We start from the raw sequence: 24,336 nt of genomic DNA, 5'->3' as shown, positions 1-24,336 counted from the left end.
GTGTGCTTTGTTTCGTGGCTTCTTTTTATGAATCAGGGATTCTAGCTTCATCCACAGCTCATTAGCGTTTGTGTAGATTGATACATGCTTGAATAAGCTTTTGTCAATGTACTTGCGGATCATAGCGACCGTCTTTCGATCGAGGAGATCTCACTCTTTATCATTCTTCCCTTCTGCCTTGTCCACGCTCAAAATGAGCTCATATAGATCTTTGCAATAAAGCTAGTCCTCTATCATGGGTTTCCAGTATGAGTAGCTTTCTATAGTGAGTTTGAACATAACACCATCATGTCCTATGGCGCCCTCCATCTCTACCTCATCAAGTCTTTGATCAAAGAACTATAATACCACTATTGTACCTCAAAGCCTGGCACTTTCCAGCCTGACCTCTATGTCAAATAACATGGCCTTCACTAGGTTAGCTTGTAGAAGTATTGATGAACAGTAAATCAAAAATAAAAATAGAGATAAAGAAATCAGAGAACACCAAAAATTTTAACATGGAAAACCTCTTTGATGTGAAGAGTAAAAACTATGGGATCAAGTTTAGAAAATTTTCACTATGAATAATGAGATTTACGAAAGATTCACTATGGCTCAATAACCAAAGGACTTCACCCCCTAAACTAATGGATTTGACAAATGTCTCAAACAAGTGTCTCTCTTTGTAAAAGGGATAGGAATCCTACTCTACAGGGTATTGTTCTTATTCAGCAATGGCACTGGATTTTTTCCTTAGAGGATCTTTATCTCTAACTAGCACTTTCTCTTGCGCGAATCTATTTCTTCGCATCTACCTTTTTTTTCTCTCTACTAGTAATGGGGATCGAACATCTAAGCATCTCATATAAACAAGAGATCAGGGGCCCCATCAAATGAGTCGGGTCCATCATGGACCACAGACCTAACAATTTTCAAGATATTGCGATATAGACACAAAAATCATTGCCTCAAAATTTTTTCACAAGCTCTAGAAGATTACCGGAATGGGAAGAGGCAAGAATCCTCAGATGCAAGCTCGAGCCGGAAATTTCAAGAAGAACAATGCTCCTGGTCAGACATCTACTGGAAGACAGAATTATGCTTGCCCTTCTTGCGGGAAGAACCACACTGGAGTGTGTCGTCGAGCAAATAACTTGTGCAATGCTTGTGGACAGTCAGGGCATTTTGTTTTCGATTGCCCGCAGAATCCTAACAAGAACCCTACTCAAGCTCGGGTATTCACCCTTGACGCCAATGAAGCTCAGAAATATCTGAACCTGATCAAAGGTAACGTGATTTTAAATGGTTATCCTATGTCTGTTATTTTTGATTCGGGAGCATCAGGCTCTTTTATTGCAAAGCACACCGCTCTAAGAATAGGCATTACCCCGGCTCCATTGCCCTACGAGTTGAGCATCAGTACTCCTACTGGAGGGTCTTGTACAGCCTCAGAGATCTGCTGAGGTGTTATTCTACAATTTGAAGGAAACACGTACACCGTGAGTTTGGTGGTCCTACCGGTATTCAACTTTGATGTGATTATCGGAATGGACTGGTTGTCGGAGAATGGAATGACGCTAGATTGTCAGACAGGGAAGGTCATTGTTCCTCCGAGAGATGGTAATTCTTCTTCCTTCTCTACTATTTCATTATTACAAGTTAGGAAGGAGCTCCTTCGGGGAGCTGCCAGATATTTGCTGTTAATTGAGTCCGAGACTTCAGTCGGCAAATCAATTCTGGATGTACCTGTTGTTAATGAATTCGAGGAGGTGTTTCCTGATGAAATTCCTCGATTACCCCCTCATCGGGAAATTGAATTCCCCATTGAACTTATTCCCGGAATTGGTCCTATATCCATTGCTCCGTATCGTATGGCACCATTGGAACTCAGAGAATTGAAGAAGCAGATAGAAGAGCTGCTGGCAAAGGAGTTCATTCGACCTAGTACCTCACCATGGGGTGCTCCAGCAATCTTGATTAAGAAGAAAGATGGTAGTCTACGTCTGTGTGTAGATTATCGTCAGCTGAATAAAGTGACTGTGAAGAATAAGTATCCACTTCCAAGGATCGATGATTTGATGGACCAGCTAAGAGGTGCCAGAGTCTTTTCTAAGATAGATCTGAGATCGGGATATCACCAAATCCGGGTCAGACCGGAGGATATTCCGAAAACAGATATCCGTACTCGTTATGGTCATTACGAGTATCAAGTAATTCTGTTTGGATTGACAAATGCTCCGGCGGTATTCATGGATTACATGAACCGCATCTTCCGTCCATTTCTGGATCAGTTTGTTATCGTATTCATTGATGACATTCTGATTTACTCTCCGAATGAAGAGCTACATGCAGAACATCTAAGGATAGTTTTGCAAATTCTGAAAGAGAAGCAACTGTATGCAAAATGGTCAAAGTGTGAATTCTGGCTCGGTGAAGTTCAGTTCTTGGGACACGTGATTTCAGCAGAAGGTATTGCAGTTGACCCCAGCAAAGTGGAAGCTGTCATGAATTGGGATCGGCCCGGAACCGTCACTGAAGTACGTAGTTTCTTAGGTCTAGCAGGTTATTACCGAAGATTTATCCAGAATTTCTCACGTCTGGTGCAGCCTCTTACTCGTCTAACTCGAAAGGATGTACCTTTTGATTGGACTGAAGATTGTGAAGAATGTTTCCTGGAGCTGAAGAATAGATTGACAAGTGCTCCGATACTTACTATTCCTGACCCAACAAGGAAGTTCGAAGTATATTGTGATGCGTCCTTGAAAGGACTTGGCTGCGTACTGATGCAGGATCGGATGGTAGTGGCTTATGCCTCTCGGCAACTGAAATCTCATGAAGAAAATTATCATACGCACGATCTGGAGTTAGCAGCCATAGTGTTCGCGCTGAAAATCTGGAGACATTACTTGTATGGTTCTCAGTTCGATGTGTTCAGCGATCACAAGAGTCTCAAATATCTGTTCGATCAGAAGTATCACCCAGGTAAAGCGAATGTAGTAGCGGACGCCCTGAGTCAGAAGACTCTCCATGCCGCAACCTTGATGATAGAAGAACTGAAGTTGTTTGAAGCTTTTCGAGATATGAACTTGTCGGTTGTCAGGCGAAGGCGTAGTATAAGATTGGGCAATATTAAGATAGAAAACGAGCTACTCCGTAGGATCAAGGAGGCCTAAAGAAATGAAGAGTTAGTCCATGATCTGGCCGGCATGCGAGATGTGTTATGGGATGAGAACGAAATGTTAAGATTCCAAGGTCGGTTAGTTGTGCCGAGTGCTGAATTGAAGTCAGAAGTTTTGCAGGAAGCTCATAAAGGAAATTATGTCGTTCATCCTGGATCTACGAAGATGTACCATGACCTGAAGACTTCGTTCGGGTGGCCGGGAATGAAGTGTGACATTGCTGAGTATGTATCTCGGTGTCTGACGTGCCAGAAAGTGAAGTACGAACATCAGAGACCTTCGGGATTACTTCAACCTCTGGAGATTCCCGAGTGGAAATGGGACAGTATTGCTATGGATTTTGTAGTAGGACTTCCTCGTTTGAAAGATGGTTATGATGCTATTTGGATAATTATTGATCGATTGACGAAATCAGCTCATTTCCTGTGTGTTCGAACCACGTATAATACAGAGAAACTGGCAAGGATTTATCTGCAAGAGATCGTGAAGCTGCATGGAGTTCCTACCAGTATAGTCAGTGATCGTGATCCTAAGTTCACCTCTAAATTCTGGGAGTCCTTTCAGCGAGCTCTCGGTACGCAATTGAGGTTGAGCACTGCTTACCACCCGCAAACCGATGGGCGATCTGAACGAACTATCCAGGTTTTAGAGGACATGTTACGAGCGTGTTTCTTAGAGCATGGAGGAAGTTGGGATCAGTATATTCCTTTGATCGAATTCGCGTATAATAACAGTTATCATTCCAGTATTTAGATGGCTCCTTATGAAGCTTTGTATGGAAGAAAGTGCAGATCACCTCTGTGTTGGACTGAAGTAGGAGAGCGAAGTATTTTGGGGCCTGACGTAATTCAGGAAACTTATGAGCAAGTAAAGAAGATAAGAGAAAACATGCAGCGAGCGCAGGCCAGACAGAAAAATTACTATGACAAGCGCCATAAGCCTTTATCTTTCGAAGTGGGAGATCATGTATTTTTGCGAATCACGCCCACATCGGGTCTCGGTAGGAGAATGAGAGTCAAGAAATTAAGTCCGCGATATTTGGGGCCGTATCTTATCTTGGATCGGATTGGCGAGTCAGCATATCGTTTGGCTTTGCCACCTAATCTGTCAGGAATTCATGATGTATTTCATGTATCACAACTGAGGAGATACCTCTCTGATCCGTCGCACGTGTTGTAACCGGAGGAGGTCGAATTAAGAGAAAATCTGACATACCATGTTCAGCCATTTCAGATTATGGAAAGATCTGTTAAGCAACTCCGTTCTAAGGAGGTTCCGTTGGTGAAGGTGTTGTGGAACAACAAATCCGCAGCCGAAGCTACATGGGAACGTGAAGATGAAATACGGAAACGCTATCCTGAATTATTTAATGAATAGGTAAGTTCGAATTTTGCAGACAAAATTCCATTTTGGTGGGGAGAGTGTAACATTCCACGTAAATAGGAAATATATTATGTTGCTATGAGAATTTTGGGTATTATGTTCTTGTATGTGCTTTGTGCTTTGATTCGAGTATATAATTATTAGGAGAAAATTAATTTGAGTTAGGAAGTTTCTTGAAACAAATTAATTAGTCACAGAAATTATGTTAGGCATGAGAAAGCTAATTTACAATTGCAGCCATAAGTTATTAAAAATAAAGTAAGAGGCAATAAATTAATTAAATGAATTTAATTAGTGATGGGCTGAATTATAATATAAGAGGAATTAGCATGTTGGGCCTTGTTTGGGGGAGAAGGTCGCTGGCCCATAGGATGATGAGTATTAGTCAGCCTAATTTAAAAGCATTGGGGCTTATTGCTGATGGGCTAATCTCAAATTGATTTCATAAGTTAGTATGTTGGGCCACAACAATTGTTTTGACCTGCGGCCCAAGAGCCTTGGAGCAGCAACCCAACCCAATTCACTTCCCAATCTGATCCAGCCTTCCACTCCTACCTAATCAGCGTGAAATCCCTCTCCTCTCAACGTGATTGGATGAAAATCCTCTTGGCCAAAGCAACCTTATCACCTAGTGAGTCAAGTCTCTGCCTTGTGCAGTGGAGAAAGATCAGAAATAGGGTTTCAGCCTACCTTGCCTAACTCTTTTCGTAAACCCCTAAAATCTGCCCACCTCTAGGAGTAGCCAATCGGTTGACAGAGAGCAGGATGCATGCTTTCTAATTGGATAAAAATTTTATCTCCCTTCCTTCTTCCCTCACGCGTTCATCAGCAGAGTGATGGGCATAAATTTTGATCTCTGGTTGTGTGGATCAACTCACAGCCAACCTCCCTCTTTTCCTCTCCTCAACCAAGATAAACTTGTAAAGTTATCTTCTGATTCTGTTTTCTTGTATTTTACCTAAACCACAACATCATTGGAGTTCAAACGGAAGAACGATTTCACCTCTTCTTGGGTTTCTGTTGCAGAAACCGTGTAACCCCTTTTGAAGCAGAAACAAAGATTCAACGTCTTTATACCTTTTCCCTCTGTTCAGCCGTGCCTTCCTCCTCAAGAAGGTAAGGTATCTTCTTGCTATATATTTTTGTCCCTGACTTCGTTAAAATTATTAAAGACTCCTCTCGGTTTGTCCAGCTAAGGCGTTGGTGGCTGCCTAGTGGTCAAACGTGCGAGCGACTTGGTGTAGCAACAAGCAGAAATCTGAATCCATCTCTTTCTTCCTTTCTGTTCGGTCTTGAAGGTAAAACAAGGGCTGAACCTTCTAACTTTCTATTCTGTTTTGATCTGCCCCTTGCTGTAAAAACCGAATCTCTGATGATTTGAAGAAAATGTATTTTGTTAAAATTTAAAAATACTTTTACCGGTTGTGAATAAAGTGCTACTGGTTTAAATTAATTAAATTTAAAACAGTACGGTTATGTCTTCTCTGAATCTGCCTGACGAGAACTCTTAGGATTTCCCTCTGTTTTTGTTGTTAAAAATCCCATTTGGAAGTCACAAAATCCCTAGGATAGGACCCTTCTTGGCCGCGGGATGTAGGGACATTTTAGGCTTGGGAAGCTTTGGTTTAATGTTTAGAGAAGCTTGAACACTATGCTGATTTTTTCTGTTTAAAATTAGGTGCTGTTAATTCGTGAATTGGACATTTTCGCTGCTGTTTGGATTCGGTACAGTGACGTTTTAGGTAATTGTGTGAAGGCACTACTCTTCCTACTTGCTAGAAGGAGCACGAGATGAGATCGTGGCTCCATGTCTTGATATATCTATACGTATTAATGTTGCTCGTTTTGACATCTTGTTAATCTTGCTACATATATATATGCTGCAAAGTCTTGTTATGATACAAATTATATGATCTTGACATACATGTTCATCATGACATTTTATTTTGTATGCTGTGTGCGTCACAAAGCATAGCATTCGAGCATCAATTTCCTATTGCGACAAAACAATCATTTTTAAAAACTAAGCATATGGATGAGCATGCACCATATAGGCATTACCTTCGGTACCAAGGTCTTGGGACAATTGGCTTCAGTCCGCTTAGGCCACGGTTGGATCCCTTCTTGAGAAGCCATCAAGGGTAATCCACTGTGCTTGATAGTACGGGCACATTAGTGCTATAACGTACTCTTGGTGTTTTACGCATCTTGTTTAGCATATGGCAGCATGTATATATATATATGATAAATCTTGTTATTTCAACTATTTCGGGTTCTAGCTTATGCTCTTTGCATTTTGGTATTGTCTCACACTACTGGGAAATGTTTCTCACCCCTTTGGGGCTGCTGTTTTCTGATGTACAATGGCAGGAGGACGCAAAAGTATTTGATGTTTTGTTATGCGATGCTTGGCTGTTTTGTGTACCCGTAACTGGACTCATGGCTGTTTGTTGAGTTGGATGATTGTGTTTGCAAGAAGGATAACTTGAAGTTTCATTATTCTGTTATTTTGGATTTTACAAAAGTTGTTTATTTTGTTTGGGAAAATTCTGGTCCAGTTACTGATCTTGAACTTTTGGTTAATTGCTGTTTTGGATTAATGACTATGTTTTTGGAAGTATGGATTGTTTTCTGAAAACTGTTATTTTGCGAGCAACTTAAAAGTTGGCGTCCCGGGGCTAAGAACCTCCAAATGCGGCATAACTTATATGCACGCGAAGCCCCTGAAAGTACCTTTAAGAATCTGCAGAAGTCAAAATTTTATGGTAACTATACGAATTCTGAAAAATAACGCAAGACAGCAGGTTTTTAAGAAAATTCGCAGAATTCGCGAGCAACTTGCGAGTTCAAGTTCAAGGGGCTATTCATCTCGGAATCGCACATATTTTATATGGACGCGAAGCCCCGTGTATCTAGTTTCACCGTAGTGAAGAATCATTTTTACCCGACATCAGATTGATTTTATATGAATTTTAGAGAACAGTACGTTTTTCTGGTAAAAAGAGAAAATTTCAGCAAGCGCTTATTTTGAAACTTTCGCTGTTTTCATGACGAAACAATTTTAAGTACAAGGTTTTCTAATCTTGAGTGGTTCAGTAAAGATTCTTTATGTTTAGCTTTTGCAAACGTTAAACCAATCTTTTTTTTTCCGCTGCGACTCTAATACAAGTTAGCAATAACGCATCTCTTGGATGCATACAAGAGGGGCGCTACAGTACAATCCCATAACTGCACAGAATCACAACTTGACAACTCGTGCTCAGAACTAATGATCAAATAACTATCTGAATATGATAACATGTACCACTTCTGATGTAGTCTTACAGATTGCATGACGGCTATAATTCGGACAACCAGGGATAAAATCCCACATTAAACTTGATACTTGAAATCCAAAAAACTCTTGTCCAAATACACATACACTGAAATACGGCTCTGTGCCATTTCAGATAGCATCTAACATAATACAATACATAAATACAAAACTCATGTCTCCATAATTTACAAATACACATAGGCAACACGTGCCTCTCAAAATGGATAATAACTGTAAATATGCATGATCATAACATCTCATGCTTCACAAAACATGATATACAATCATCCTCGAAATACCAATCTAAGTATCTACTCCAGCTGGATCATCTAACCACTCTGCACATGCCTCTTGCCCTAAGAGGTCTCTCTTACTACTAGAGTACGTAAAACATATATATCACCAAACGGGGTGAGATTCATAATCTCAGTAAGCTCTGAGTTTATAGAGCATTCTCCACCTAAGAGTTCACGTCCTTCATGAAAGGTCAGATACATAACATATAATACAACATGTCATCTTACAAAATTATACTGTGAGGCATAACCAGTATCTGCACTTTTCGTCAGAAAAGCGACTTTCAACATTCTTAATCACTTACCATAATTATTTAAGCCTCCTCATGATTATTAGGGTCAATTATGGAATTATCTCATTAATCACATAATTAATTAATTAATTTTCTAAATTAATAGTGCGGGTTCTTACAGTGGCAAGAAGCCATTTTTGGAGAGAAAGGACCTTGCTTGATAGCCATTTTTGTGGACCTTTGAAGTCAGAACCTTGTGGCTGGTTTGAGAGCTCCAAGAGCACTTGTGGTTTCTATTTTGAGCCTTTGAGGTATGTTCCTCACCTCTGATCATGAGTTTTCTATGTAAAGGCCAAGTCTTGGCATGTATAACGAGATGATTAAGTAGCTAACATGATCACTGGTCTAAATGGGTTTAGAGATGCATGCTTTAACATGTATAAGTGTTAAAAATCGAGGCTTAGAGGATATCTTCGCGAAATGCAGATTCTGCAGTCTGTCACGAAATATCCTAATATGATATCCGGATATTAGTTTGGAGATATCCGGATATGAATATCCGGATATGATATCCCGGTATGGATATCCGGACAAGGCCCCGTGAGGTATCCGGATATTTTGGGAATGTCAAGTTGGTGACTGCTCTGTTCATACAGAATGGTATATTGGGTTTGTGGACCCATGATTGGTTAAGTTGAACCTCTGTAATAATTTAACTAAGTCAGAATCAATTGGATTAAGGGTTTATGGCTTTGGGAGAAGTCTAATGGCTTGAAACGAAAAAGAAAACATCGTTGTGTCATGAACTTTTAGATCATGAATGTTGATATGATTGCTGGTCTAAACAGATTATGATTTCGCTATTTGTGGACCTTGGGCTGGTGTGGACCTTTGACTTGAGGTTGTTAGCTTGCGAGGTAAGCTTTCGTATCCTCTATAACACCTCATATTTTTAAATTTGTTTTTATATGTGATAATGTTGATTAAAGGGGTGGGATTAGTGAAAATCCTGAAATTAAGGCCAAAATATGTGAAAAGGCTAAAACGGTAATTTACCAAAACACGTATCTCTAAGCATGAAAAATTGAGTAGAAGGTCTCAAATGGTAAAAATAATGCCGGAAATGGATTCAGAACGAAAAATCGAGTGGACAGGCAAGTTTCGAAAAATTTGATGAATAATGATTTTACCAGTGTAAAATACCGCGGTATAATTGTACCGATAAGCGCAAAAATATTATCAGTATTTTTAAGAAACAAAAATATGACATGGACGAGAAAAATACATAGGTCATGAATTTGTGGGTTAAATTAGGTGATTCAAAAAGTTAAGTGACATGTGGGACCCACTTCAAGTCACTTAAGTGACCAATGGACAAAGTGAAACACAATTTTTGAAATTTCTCTCTCCTCCTCCCTCCTCTCTCACGCGTCCTCCATGGAAGGGAAAGGGAAGCTTTGCTTCAACTTTCAAACCACAAAAACTCCCTCAAAATCATCTCAAATCCAAAAGTGTAAAACATCAAAGTTGTTCCAAATCATCTTGTGAACATCTTACCTTCCTTGTGTGAGCCACGAAATTGAGTGTTCAAGGAGATCATTTTCCTATGGTGGGTGACGGTTTTGAGCTTTTTGGTGGTGGTTGATGGCGGTTTTGGACCGTTCAAGTGTTGAATCTTGTTCTTGGGTTGCCTAGGAGTTGATTGGTGGTAAGTTTTCACACTCTCATGGAGTTTTTATTGAAATCATAAAGTGGATGAGTGTTTGATTATGTGTTGACTGGTTGATGTGGTTAAGGGCTTTTAATAATGTTTCTCCTTTGGAATTAAATGCTTAGAATGACAAATGATGATGATTGATGCAATAAAATTTATGGTTATTTGTAAAGTTGTAACTTAGTGAAAATTGGAGTTGAATTCCAATGCTTTGTGAAATGGCATGATGATAGGATTGAGTAATTGAGTTGTGGAGTAATTGTATGAATGAATTATAAGATTGTATGATGTGTAGAAGTGGTAGATTGGATTGAAAACCTTGAAGCATGATTCCATGTAGAATTCGACCTATAGGTTGGTTTAAGGAAAAATGAGGTGATGAATGTTTTATAATCAATGGTTAATACCTTGGTGCATAAAGGGTGAGTTAGTTTGATGATGGAAATAATTGAGATAGTTGAAGAAATGAAAAATAGTCTTTGGGACTTAGTGATTATAATTAGTTATAATTATTGTGAAATTGATGGATTGTTTGCAATTGATTGATGGTCATGGTTGTTGATCATATAGGTTGCTTCTCACGAACGCAATAGTGGAGGATTGAACTTGGAGCTTACGTGTGGAGCATTGCTCTCGGATTAGAGGCAAACCTTTGGAACTTGGGTTGTAATCCCTTGTGTGCTCCACCACACCTAGTGGAAGGTTGTGGTTGGATTTTGTGCCTTTGGACATTGTGTGAATATGTATGTTCATGCATTATTGCTTGATTGTGTGACATGCTTGGAGCATATTGTGTGTGAATTGTTTGATTTCTGGCTAGTAGATGTGTGTTGGTTTGGACTTCCGCTGGAGATATCCTTTGGGAATTCCGGTCGGATTTTGCCGTGGGGTCGACTCTGGGAGCTGTAACATCCCATATAATTTGGAAATATACATATATTGCTATGAGAAATATGATAACGTGTGTTATAATCGAACTATATGATAATACATGGATTGTCTCCGAAAGTACATAGCTATTTTCCCTAGAGTGGAATTAATTTAATTTGAGGAATTATTTGAATTACGATTGGAGTGAGCATGTAATCAGACATCGAGACTCTTGTTTAATATATAGGAACAATTTAAATGTAACCTATAGAGAGCCTACTTATACCTAAGGGATGAGGGAGTTAGCAAATTAGTGGGCAAACTCATAACTTAGTAGAACCATTGGGTTTATATTTTGGACCCAATCCCCTTCAATGGTCGATGGCCCATGAGCTGTTGTGGGACTTAATTTCAGCCCAAAAGTCCTTCCTTAAGTTGTCCTTAGAAAATCTTCATGTTAGTTGCATTGACCAAGAATCAACTACATGTCATCCTTATACCTTGCTATGCGCATAGGTTGTACAAAATTCTGATTGCTTGTATTACTATACAACCTCAAGTCAGCCTTGTTAAGTACACAACTAATGAAGAGAAAAGATTCAGCATGCATGTAACCTTATTGGTTGAAAATCACCACCCTTCCTTATCCTCACTACTTGCTTGTGCGCATGATGGAATAAAGGGATCTGATTTTTTAGCCTCTACAAGTCAGAATGCATGCAATTGTAGTGGGCAGAATTGACCACTCATCCCTTGTCCAGAATCAGCCCATTCCCTCACTACATGTGCGCTTAAGATTAGGAGAAAGCAAGCTGAATGCTTGTATGTGTGCCCAAACTCCACCAGCCAGCCGCCCCATGCAACCAATGAGGAGAAGGGAATCCGTTTGCATGTCCCCCTATTGGCCAAGCTCAACTCTCAATCACCTTATCTCTCCTTGTGCGCATGATAGGGTACAAGAAAGAGCATAACTCAGCAACACTTCAGTCTTCCTTCCTCTCCCTAGGTGCTGATTAGTGGAGCAACAAGGCAGAACCATTTGTCCTCAATTCAGAACCAAACACAGCCCTCACCTCCCTCTCATCCGTGAATCACCCTAGAAGAACATCAAGAACCTAGACTGCATCATCTTTCTTTCCTCTCTTCCTTGAACCCGTTAACCTCATAGGAAGGCAACAAAACTCATAATCACATTCTTCTTCTCTTCCCTGTCCGACCGTGCACCAACAAGCAAGGAGATTCAAAACATAAGTTTACATTCCTTCCTCTCTTCCACTGTTCAGCCGAAGTTCACCCTTAGGAAGGTAAGGAGTTACATGATATTCCCTGTTCAGCCGAGGCTCATCATTCAAGGAGGTATAGTAAACGTTCCTCTTCCTTGTCATCTCCTACCATGTGTGTTTGATGGAGATGTCTGATTGCATGTAGGTTTTGACTCAAGAAAGTCCCCTATCCTCTTCCTTTGTGCGCACAACCCAATCAAGAAGGAGAAGGTGAGGTGCCTTTTTCCATGTCCTCATTCCTTAGTAATCCATTCGGTTTTTTGAGAACTCTCCCATTGCATGCAGATTGTAGCTCAAGTTCTTGATAGTAAGAGAGAGGCTACTTGTTCGATCCTTGGCGGCTGTTCTCTTTAAGCGATTAGTGAATCGTTGGGTACATAATAGAGGTTGTGAATTGAAAAAAATCAACTCTCTTACTCACCCTCACTGTTTCGGTTTTAAGGTATGATAGGAGAACATATTTTACATCTCCTATTTTATGCTGCCTAGTTTGAGAACCTTATAACCTTTATGACGCATGCAATCACAAAACGATTTTGGAGCTCGGAGGATAATTTTAGAGTTTGGGACTGTTTCTTTGGACTAATAAAATTGACAAGCCTTGCATATGTTAAGAACCTATGGACAACATGTTAAAGCCTTATTATCGCCTTATGCCGTGTAGAAAATGTATGTGAATGAATATCATGAGCACCCTATGAATGCTTAATAATCGATTCTATTTGGGTTTAGAAACCTTGGATTTGTCCACTGTTAACGAGTTGTGATAGTTAATTTAAGGTCAGAAAAAAATTAGGAAAGGAATCCTAAAAACTGATTGGGAATTAAGGGTGAGAAGAGTGAAAATGTATGCTGCGTAAAGGGAATAATGTGATGAACGTTTCTGACTTATATATTTTTGGCTTAGGTGCGCTTAAACCTTGAGTGTGGACTGATTTCCCTGCTGTTTGGTAAATATTGTGGCACGTGAGGTAAGTGTCTGGTGGCATTACCTAATGTGACTATTAGCTAGTGTATAGAATTGTGAATTGTTGCTCACACATGCCTTGGATTAATGTGCTGTCATATGCTATATGTATGCTGTCTATGAATGTGACAAGATGGAAAATTTTGTATGAGAAGTAATTGTTATGTGGCAGCTTGGTACGGAAAGTACATGAAATATATGCTATTATGATGATGATCTAGTCATGCATATACACCTCATAATTCATTTGTTTCTTGTTTGTATGTAAAGCATATCATGGTATACATGCACGAATTTCATGCTGCTCATGGACTAGAATAGTCATATAAATATGCATATGTTTGAGCACGCATCATATAAGCATCCCTTCGGTACCAGGGTATGGGACACTTGGCTTCCGTCCGCATAGGCCACAGTTGGAATTCACCTTTAAGGGAGCCATCATGGAATATCCACTGTGTATGTTAGTACGTGCACGACGGTGCTATGAACGTACAAGGAAATGGCGTTATATACGCACTATTATGACTATTATGAACATACATGACCATGGTGTTATGTACGCAATAAGATGATGATTAACAGCTGTACGGAATTTTACTGATGATGCGACTGTTTTGGAATTCTGCGCCTAGTTTAATATTGTTGCATTATTGGTTTTGCTATCACACTACTGGGATTTTTCTCACCTCTTTGGGGATCAATTTTTATAAATTGCAGGAGGACGAAAAATTATATGATGACGTTGATAAAAAAATTGGATATTTGCTGTTTACTGCTGCTGTTTGGACTTTTCTGCTGTTGCCTGTTTGTCTGTTGGATGACTGTATTATCGTAATATTTTGGGAAGTTTGGATTACTGTTGGAAGCATGATTTAGCTTCTGTTTTAAGATTTTTTTTAGTCGGTTTGCACTTTAGAAAAATTCTAGAAACGTTTTGCGAAAACTATTTCTTAAGGTTTTGAATGCAGCTTTATAATCTGTTTTGCGAGCACTTTGCGAGTTATATTTAGTGGGGCTACAGCCCTCCGAATTACTTATAATTTATATGCGCGCGAAGCCCCACGTGTCTAGTTTCTGATTATATAAATTTTACAATGAAATTCTGAAAGCACGATTTATTATGATTTTTGCACAAAGACAGGTTTTTCAGGAAAATGATTATTTCAGCAAGCCATATATTTCACTAAGTTTTCACACTGTTTAATCCCCTTTGACCAGATTTGAAAACAAAATTTTAATGAGACGAAATTTTTTTTTCCAAACTTATCCGCTAATATTACGACTCTAATCCGCTTAGCAGACAACTCCCTTGGATGCATACAGAGGAGGGTGTCATAGGATGATCCAAACGAGGGACTTCCGCTGGATAGGGCTTATGAGGAGTTCCAGTTGGGTTTTGCCATGGCGTCGTCTCATCCATGGGAGAGGCACCGGGAAAATTCCCGGGAGTTATATGATGGGGTCCTTGAACGGAATCCTTATGTGGATGTTCTTGGATTTGTGCCCAGTTGTTTGTGATTTTGTATGTTATGCATTTTACATGATGTTATTTGTTGCACATTGAGTGAGCCATGAGGTGTAGTTATCCTCTAGTACCCTTGGTTTACTGAGATATATTTGTATATATCACCCTGCATTTAGGGACATCATTTCAGGCTATAGCGAGCATTGAGGAGTTGGATCATGATGTGCATATGGAGAGCATATCATTTTGGAGGATTACATAGGATGCACATACTAGCATTTATTTTGTATCTTGGACTTAGAGTATGAACATTGGATTGCATGAGATTATAGTTGCCATGCTTTGGTTGTCCATATGTGGTTCTAAGTCATTTGATCATGGTGTTGTATTTTGGTATATGAAATTGTATATGCCTCATATGGTTTATATTTGTATTTTGGTGTCCATGGCCAAATATGTTATGTTTTGAGGCATTTGGAGTCTTATGTTGTAAATAGACCATTTGATGTTTAAAATGGCTATGATATTGGGAATCATGGTAATTGCCACTTAGATTATGCTTAAAGATTTAGTTGTTGTAAAGAATATTGTATGGAGGTTTATAATTGATGGAAGGACCAATGACATAATGAATGTGTTGAGCTGTGAAATTAGTCATGTGAATATTGGGTTGATAATTAATTAGGTACGTAGTTGGAGAATTGGTAATTGTTGAAAATATAAATAGAGTGCTGCCCAATTTTCACCTCATATATGATAGAATTGGACCCGTTGACCTTCTTAGAAGTTATAGATCTTCCTTTTAGCTTTCCAACAATACTAAGATTGTGTAAATTGGATTAGTATAATTCAAGTTATGGATAAAATACGAAAGTAGGTTGAACTGTCCTATTTTGGTGTCTATCTCCAGACCCCTGGCGCTATTAGCTCCGTGGTGGCGCTAATCGTGCCAAAATACAGAGAAGAGACATAATCCTGGCGCTATTAGCTCTAGATTGGCGCTGATCGCACTGGAATTCTGGAAACTGTCTGTTTCGTAGCGCTATTCGCGCCAGTTTGGCGCTGTTCGCACCGGAATGTGCGGGTTCAGCATCACATTCTTAGAAAATTCATAACTTGAGCTACGATGCTCCAAATTGAGCGTGGTTTGAACCCACGCGTAGCTAACGAAGAAAACTATAACATATTAATGAATGAGAAGAATCTGAGAGGTATAAAAAAAATTGTTAGAGTAAATAAAAAGGAAAAGATATTTAGTGTTAAACATGGATAGGATAAGTTATTAGCTTTGTTGGTTTATGGGAACCACTTAGCCACCTTCAAATGTAAACTATATGGTATTAAGCTAGTGTATTCATAATTTCGCTATAAGTTTTGAGTTGTGATCACAGTTCGTATATTGTTTGATACGATTATTTAAAAGTGCAAACGCTATTAAAAATAAATTTTTTTTTTCTGTAAATTCAAATAACTGCTATGATTGTGACTGTGCTTATTATCATAATTGACAATAACACACCGGTCTGGTAACGAGGTGTTACATCCTCGATTTTGCCCATTGTTGGTTCCACCGTACCTCATGGAGGGATAGTTTATATGCATGATGTGTTTTCATGAAATGATGTTTATTGAAATGCTATTGAGCTGTTAAGTGCAAGTGCCTTATGATATGTATGTGGTGTTCCACTTAGACGGTAAGCCTGAGTATGTAGCGTCATACAAGATGGTGATTCTGTGGGTGAGGTACAAGCGGTGTTCCTTGTACTGTAGGTTGCAGACGTATGTAATTCCTACATGTTTATTCTCTGGTCAGTAGGATTCTGACACACATGACATGATTATATGTTGCATTGCACAAATTTTGGAACTTGTATTGTCTTACTGTTTTAGAACTTATATTGCACATGTAAGTGAGCTTGGGGTGGAAAGATTCTTGAGGACCCCTTGTCTTACTGAGATTTTGTTTTAGAGATCTCACCCCACGTTGGGGCACATTTTCAGGTTCAGGTACCTTTGGGGTTGATACCTCGAGCGGCAGGAGACCGGAGCTGAGCTGACTTATGCATGCTTGATGATTTAGCTATTTTATATGATTATGCCTGATTTTCCTGTTATGACTTTTATATTGAGACTTGATGATTATGTTGTTTATTTGGTGAGTATGGGATTGTCCATACCATATTGATTTCAGACTTGTTGGTTATTTTGAGTTGAAATAATGTAGTTGGATTTGGTCCGGTCCACGTGTTGTAGTCGACTTAGTTCTATATATGTTATGAGGTATTTCAGTTAGTTATTTATTGCAATTTACATACAGGCATTATTTTGTAAAAGAATTAAGTAATCAACTTGGTAATAATAATGACATCATAATTGGAAAGAAAAAGTTAGTTTTCGCCTTTATATAGCTGCGCTACTGCCATGTATGTTTAATACATTGGATTCACACGGGGTATTACAATTAAGGTTCATAAATAGAAAATAAACAAACTGAAGATTAAAAGTTCACTTAGAGTTTTCTGATTTAAATTTGGAATCAATTTCTTAATGTGCAAAATTAAAGAAATAAAACAAACTGAGAATATTATTTTTGGATTTTTCAAATTGGTTATATTTTGCAAGAATTACTAAGAATTTAAGTGAATTAAAAAACAATTAGAATTTACAAAGTGTTAAAAAGTCTAATAAAAAAATGGGTTGAATGATTCCTTCCCCACAGCTCTTAGTGTTTGATTACTTAACAAAATTCTTTCACAATCCTTTTTCAATTGGCAAACTATTATGAATTTTTAACCCCTTAAAAATCCTTGTCCCTTTTGTTCCCACACAATTATCCCTAGGTAGGTGAGAATAAAAGTTTGAAGCTCAGTTCCTTTTAGCCACATGGAGGAGTAAAAATCATATATGAACTACTCCCTCAAATAATCCCTTATTTGAGCCCAAGAGCTCAACTCATTTTCCAGAGAAATTTATTTCCCAATAAATTCCCCCTAAACAAACCTATTTCACACGGCCGAAATGAAATAAAATATGAATAGGTAAACTAGAGTTGAACTAAAGAAATTAAACATTCATTTCAGAAAAACAATCAACACTAGTCACTGTGGTTGGGGTCTCAGTCACCCAACCCCTAGAAAATCTAGCTTAAATCCATAGGGATTGAGCTTAACAACAATAATGAAAGGAATACAAAGAAAAATAAAATAAATAGAAAGCTAAAACCACAATTCAAGTACTATCCACCAAGATAGCCTCTACACTATGCTACATTTACAGAACAAAACAAAATAAAAATAGTATTATTGTCCAGCAAAAGCAAAAAAAAAAAAAATCAGAAAACGAAGAAGCTGAAGATGAAGCAGAGAGAGCCTACATTTTTGCACAAGCTCCTATTCATATCGGCTCTCTTACACATGTATGGGCTTGGGCTACTCTATCAGCAGCGTCCTCGTGTGCTCCTTTTTTACAAATCATGTGATCCTTCTTTACGCAAGCACCCCCACAGTTTGCAGTCAAAAAACGTTAGCGCACCACTTTTTGTAACAACCTCACCCCAACGTAGCAGATAGAATTTTGCGCTTTGCTAATTTGTGAACGGTTTGGGTTAAGTTATGGGTTAGGAAAAATGATTGGGAGAAAAAAGTATGAAAGATGGCATAGTGGCAAAGGAATTTAATGAGATCAAGGTCAGATGTGATGATGGTTAGATGCAGCGTGTGGATTTGGTTGTGATTTTGTGTCAATATCACTGTGAACGCATGAGGATGAAGGCTAGGGTTCAGTTGCTGAGAGATTGTTGAGGACATGTGCCCTTTTGATGGTCTTAATAAGATTACTCTCTTCCCTTATTTTTGACTGACAAGTCTCATTTATGAGGTCAACATGATAAAATATAGTTAAATTAAATACTTTCATATTGATAAATAATTTTAAAATTAATTATTTCAATTTTTTTATTTAAAACTAAATTATTTGGTCAATCACCCTCAAATAAATTTTTAGGAAAGCTCCTAAATTGTCCAAATCGTTCGATATAAGGTAAAAAAAACATAGTCGTTCTGAACATAGGAAGCTATTAATTTTAGTAGTGACCTTGAGTAAGATGATAAGTGTAACATCCTGAGCGCTGACAAGGGCGGGGAGTGATCGCCGGTGCAAACAGGCACGGACAAGGAGCGGCTCCTGACAAGCTTCCAGCGGGGGGTTACATGCATGAATGAATTGAATCGACACCCGAAAGAGAGAGATTCCAAAGACTGTGCAGGTATGAGACTGCACAATTTGGGATAGCTTATAAGAATTAATTGGTACTACCTATACTGACAAGATGTATCTGCTTTTCGGTAGCCTAGAACGGGAACTCCATAGTTAAGCGTGCTTGACTTGGGGCAATTCTGGGAAGGGTGACCTCCTGGAAAGTTTTCCCAGGAAATGTGCGAGTGAGGAAAAAGCACATGGAAAAGTCTCGTGTTAGTATGTGGGGATAATCATTGATTCTTGAAGCGGCCGGGCGTTACAATAAGTGGCATGTACAACTAGTAATTTAGTTGACTCTCACTAAGTATAATCAGCTTAAGGATTCCGATAAGGTAAGATCAGTACCTTGTACATGATACAATTGGTGATTAAAGAAGTGTTCTTAGTTAAGGAAGGTGTTATGAATAGGTTTTGATGTTTTCTGTGTGTGTAAGTTATCTTATATTGGTGGTCTTGTGTGTGGTGAGGCAGCGACAAGTTAGGCCATGCCATTATTGGTGACGGGGAGAGGATTTTGCGGATTGGATAATGCTAGGTAACACTTGAGTTACTATTTTCTCTAGTTTTAATGTGCCATGGACTTTAACGGGGCTCATGGACTAATCCGTAATAGATTTTCCCTCAGCTTAGTACTACACGAAGTTGGACTTCAAAGATAAGAGTTAATTCCCTAGCCTATGTGTGAGAGGAATTAAATTTATTTTGTTATATCGCTTCATTTTTGTTGTCAAAAATTAGTCTAAAAACGTAGAAACTGTAGAAACGCAGTGTAAAAATGTGTTAAAACACAAGTAAAAAGGTTCTTAATAAAAAAGGTAGAAATACAGCATAAAAACGTAAAAAAGGTATAAATGTAAGTTTTTTCGTTTTTTACTTAAACTCTATTTTTTTTAAACCCTATTTTTATTTTTTTAAACTCAATTTTTTTTTTTGTGTTTTTAGACTTATGTCTTATATAATCACGTGACTTTTAAATATGAAGATGTTCATTAAATTTTAAGTAGTGATTTATATGATTTTTTTAACATTTGTATATATATATATATATATATATATATATATATATATATATATATAATTTTGTATCTTGACCTAAGTAGTAGAAATTTTACGTTTTGTGACGTTTCTACGATTTACGTTTCTACCCAACTTTCATTTTTATGTAGCAACTCGATTTTGATAATATTTATTGCAACTGACTTTTTATGTGTACCAAGCCTTTTTTTAAAAAGTTGACATTTTCTTTTGGGCGATGTTAAGTGGATAACCAAGTGCCTTTTAGTTTAGTGTATGTGGGCTATGTGGCGCAATTTGATTGTGTCGGCATGTTTTGGAGATTATACATAATGGTGTGTAATGTCGTCCCTAAATTTACCCACTACAAAAAAGTGTTATTTAGCCAAATTTAAAAATGTGGCAAACATTGATAAAAAAATGTGGCTAACAATCTTTACCACATTTTGATTAAATATGATTAAAAGTGGCGTTGCAATAATTTAGCCACATTATTTTATTCATTTAGCCACATTTTGACTGAGTGTGGTAGCACTTATTTAGCCACAATTATTGTTAATTAGCTATTTTATAAATGTGGTTAAACTGTATAGTCTGCCACAATAAAAAAATGTGGCTAATCATGTCTGAAAACATTTTTTAGCCACATTAATGAATGTGGCTAAATATAAGAAATTTTTTTAATTAAAAATATTTCAAATTTCATAAATCTTACAATAATAAAGAAAATAATATTAAAAATAACTCAAGAGCAAAATGGTGAACACAGTAAAATATGAACCAAACTCCAAACCCTATATTTGATTTTGGATATGTAAGTTTTTTTTATTGATACATTGAAGAATTTACACAACACATCAAGATTTCAATTCATATGAGCTAATCAAGTTTTCTACCAATATTGCATAAGGGAAATAATTGCTAAATAAAATTCCTATACAAAATATCGTCTTTCACGTAACCACACACAAATTATTTTCTTAGTTCCACTGAAAAAATATGACAATACAATTTTTCCATATCATCCTTCCTAAATTTGTTTTTGTATGAATCGTAATCCTTTGAAGCGTTATTTACCCCATCACACCTGCATTGAAAATAGAAAATATAAAATATTAGCTTAATGATAAGACAAAAAAAAACATAGTTTTCCTAAAGTTCGCAAGCTTACTTGGAAAGCAAATATAAGAGGAATCCATAATTTTCCTCTCTAATTTGGATTTGGCCCAAATTCTTGTGAACATAAATAGACTCACTTTTGTTTACTGCTATTTATGTGATTGTTTGGACTAGATGAGGAATCCAAGCAGTCCCATTCGGAAGAACCTCTTACGACAGAGTTGACTAATATTCTATGGGGCATACATAAGAACACAAAAGTATCACGCGGAGTTGCTACTATTGTTTGGCTACTAGTTCTTATTATGCCTCTTCTGGGTTATACTACTATCTCTTCCATTTACAGCCATTACTCAAATATGTACTTTCTTTTTTAAATTCAAATATGCACTATTATCCTCTGTATCGTTGGCCTTTGCTTTTTTTTTCTTCTATTGCAAGCAGTATTAAACACAAATTGGTTAGAACGTCACATAATACAATCCAGTGCTCCACTGACTAGACAAATATGTGTACGGAAAAGTGCAACAAATGCTTAAACTTATAGGAGAAAGCTTAAAAATAAAATAAAAATTTATAGAGCATTTCTTTCATTTCTCTGGTATTGTGCAACCAAGAGGACTCATCTTAGTTAAACTCAATGGAAGCCAAGCCAGAAAATCAACAACAACAACAAAAATCCAAATTCCCAAAGGTTTTTTATTTATTTTTGTTTGTGTGTGTATTTCACATTCAAATTCCACACCATTCATTAAGAGATGCTGCAATAAATTTTGCTCATACTATATAATATAAGCCATCATCTATTGAGAAAAGAAAGGCGAAAAAAAACACACGAAGAGCATAACGTTCAATTGTGAAATTTGATTACTGATTGGGATATGGGAAAAACGTTGCAGCAAGCGGAATAAATCGATTTTGAACTTTAGATATTAGCTCCATCTAAAAAACAAGGAACCAACAAACCATGTTACCTTCAAATGAATATGAAAGACATCATAAATATCTTTCTCACATTAGAAGCAAGGTAATCGATTACTGGATTACTTTGCATCAAGTAATCAATTACTTTGTTTCCAGCAAAGTATTTGATTACTTGTCAAGAAAGTATTACTTTCTCGACAACAAGTACTAATATAGCATTTTTGAGTTCAAATGCATTCTAACTTGCCTTCAACCACTTTTTATGTAAATCCTTGACTTAATGAAAATATTTTGAAGTTATAAAGCATGTCAAGGATGTTTTTCATGAGATTTTCATATTTCTTTTAAGTGTTTAAAGACATTGATAATGCATGTATAAAAATAAGTGTTCTTTGAGTTCATTCATGCAATATTGATCAATTACCTTTACATTTAAGTCTAAGTCTTATATATGTACTACTTATAGGTTCCTGGGCTTAGGTTTTTCCACTGAAGCTTGATTCTTGATCTCTCTTTGGACTTGGTGGTTTTGTCCTTGTTAACTTGTTGAATTGCTTCCTTGGACTTCTTTTTTTATTGTTATAAGATGTATCACACTTGAGGTCTTCTACCAAGCTGGTTTGTTATCATCAAAACTCTTGCATTATTGAAATCTTCATTTTGAGTGCATTGGTTCCACAGTTACAACCAAGATTTCTTATTTACGAAAAAGTTTGAAGCGAAAAATTAATTTTTTTTTTCAAAATTCAATTTTGCCCCAACTACACCATCATGATTACCAATACATATCTTTCATAGTAAATTTATAAATAAAATATATTTGTTAATTTTAATATTCAAACATTTTTTTAACTAAAAAAATTCTTTTTATATATTCCATTGAAATGCAAAATAGTTTTCACTTTAAAAAAAATCCTCTTAAAATAAGTAATGTATAATTTTTTTTTTTTAATACGGTGAGCTTTTATCTTCAGATTTTCATTATTCCACTACTAGTGACGTCTAATGCTATTTATTTTGAAGGTGAAGAGAATGGGAAAAAAAGTGAAACAGCATCACAAAACGTAGTCACAGAGCAAAGTAATACATGAAGCTAAGCAATGCAGTGTGAATCTTTACAAAAGCATAACAACGAATCTATAGACTAAAAATATGTACAAATAAATGAAGCCTTGAACTATAAATGTAGACAACATCACTGCATCATGATTCTGAATTCTTCAAAGCTAAGCACCCCATCTCCATTCAAATCAAAGTGACCAATCATCACTCTGCATTCCTCCACGGATTTTGATTCTCCTAACTTGCCAAGCATCCTTTTCAAGCTTTTGGGTGTTATAAACCCACACATCTCAATATCATTATACATCTCAAAAGCTTCTCTCAAGTCCTTCAACTTCTCCTCTTCCCCTGCTGCTTCCATCAACACAACAAAATCATCCAAACTCAGTAACCCATCACAATCAGAATCCAATTCTTCAATAGCCATTTCAGCTTCTTTAAACAATAACTCACCACCCATCATGCCTACCCGGTTCCTAAGCTCAGAGGGAGAAATCTTACCATCACCATCTTCATCAAAATACTTAATAACACGCTCAAACCCTGCATTCCTCATTTTATCACAACACAGATAATTGTAATAAACTTGCTACAAAATTAACACTAGTAAAGTTTTTAAGCACAAGATTACTTATATGTGTAATAATAGTATTGGGCTAATTGTATGCAACATCTTGTGAGGGATATGGTGATTATATATGTTGTGTTGTGAAGTCAAGTTGGTATTGTTTTCGCGTTAAGGTTGTCCCCAATATGGTAGCTGCGTAAATGGGTTGGAGTATTCCATTTCCGTTATGTTAGTGGCATCGGAAAATTCAAGAGAGGAAAGTGAAAAGAAAAGGGCAAAACGCGCTACGAAGGATCAAAAGACAGAAATGAGAATAATGAAATAAATGAATGCTTGGTAACCAATAAAATCAAAGGCGCGTTGATACCGCTTTACCGTATATAAATAAAGAAGTCAAATTTACTTGGTGAATTGAATTGCTTCGTAACTACATTTTTTTTATAGACTGGTTACCTAATAAATTCTTAAACATTTACTAGTTTTCCTTTTATCATGATTAATGGATGTATTCAATATAAATGATGTGAAAGGCTTCAGACGTGTAAAAAGAATAATTTTTAATATATATTAGGTATTAGAAGGATAGACGTGTGAAAATATTTTATCCATATTAAGTGTATATAAGAATTTCTATCTGCTGGAAAAAAGAATTCGTCTACTATATTAAATTGGCACTTGTTCAATAATATTAATTAGAGTGT

General features: G+C 37.1%; 3 protein-coding genes across 3 annotated transcripts; 2 read left to right on the top strand and 1 right to left on the bottom strand.

Annotated features, from left to right (window-relative positions):
- Window positions 1-986: 986 nt before the first annotated feature.
- On the top strand, window positions 987-1,445 carry LOC133306579 (uncharacterized). The gene has a single exon (XM_061506899.1). It carries the CDS (start codon window positions 987-989, stop codon window positions 1,443-1,445), a length of 459 nt encoding a protein of 152 aa, XP_061362883.1.
- Window positions 1,446-3,914: 2,469 nt separating this feature from the next.
- Window positions 3,915-4,538, top strand: LOC133306574 (uncharacterized). The gene is made up of 2 exons (XM_061506895.1): window positions 3,915-4,283; window positions 4,395-4,538. The coding sequence occupies exons 1-2, from the start codon at window positions 3,915-3,917 to the stop codon at window positions 4,536-4,538; spliced, it is 513 nt and encodes a 170-aa protein (XP_061362879.1).
- An 18,662-nt stretch (window positions 4,539-23,200) lies between these two features.
- Window positions 23,201-23,623, bottom strand: LOC133306591 (putative calcium-binding protein CML19). Its single transcript, XM_061506911.1, has one exon. The coding sequence runs from the start codon at window positions 23,621-23,623 to the stop codon at window positions 23,201-23,203; it is 423 nt and encodes a 140-aa protein (XP_061362895.1).
- Between the last annotated feature and the right edge of the window lie 713 nt (window positions 23,624-24,336).

The sequence above is a fragment of the Gastrolobium bilobum genome, unplaced genomic scaffold (assembly GCF_033153095.1).
Source record: "Gastrolobium bilobum isolate Gb01-03AN ecotype WA unplaced genomic scaffold, APGP_CSIRO_Gbil_v1 utg2911, whole genome shotgun sequence".
Lineage (NCBI taxonomy): Eukaryota > Viridiplantae > Streptophyta > Magnoliopsida > Fabales > Fabaceae > Gastrolobium > Gastrolobium bilobum.
The sequence above is the reverse complement of the archived record's forward strand: the minus strand, read 5'-3'. Positions and strand labels throughout refer to the sequence as shown.

What these genes read in the sequence shown, in the direction of transcription:
- LOC133306579 (XM_061506899.1), top strand. Translation starts at nt 987, where the DNA reads ATGGGAAGAGGCAAGAATCCTCAGATGCAAGCTCGAGCCGGAAATTTC.
- LOC133306574 (XM_061506895.1), top strand. Translation starts at nt 3,915, where the DNA reads ATGGCTCCTTATGAAGCTTTGTATGGAAGAAAGTGCAGATCACCTCTG. An exon ending in ATCTGTCAGGAATTCATGAT is followed by an intron (nt 4,284 to 4,394) that starts GTATTTCATGTA and finishes CAGCCATTTCAG; the next exon opens with ATTATGGAAAGATCTGTTAA.
- LOC133306591 (XM_061506911.1), bottom strand. Translation starts at nt 23,623, where the DNA reads ATGAGGAATGCAGGGTTTGAGCGTGTTATTAAGTATTTTGATGAAGAT.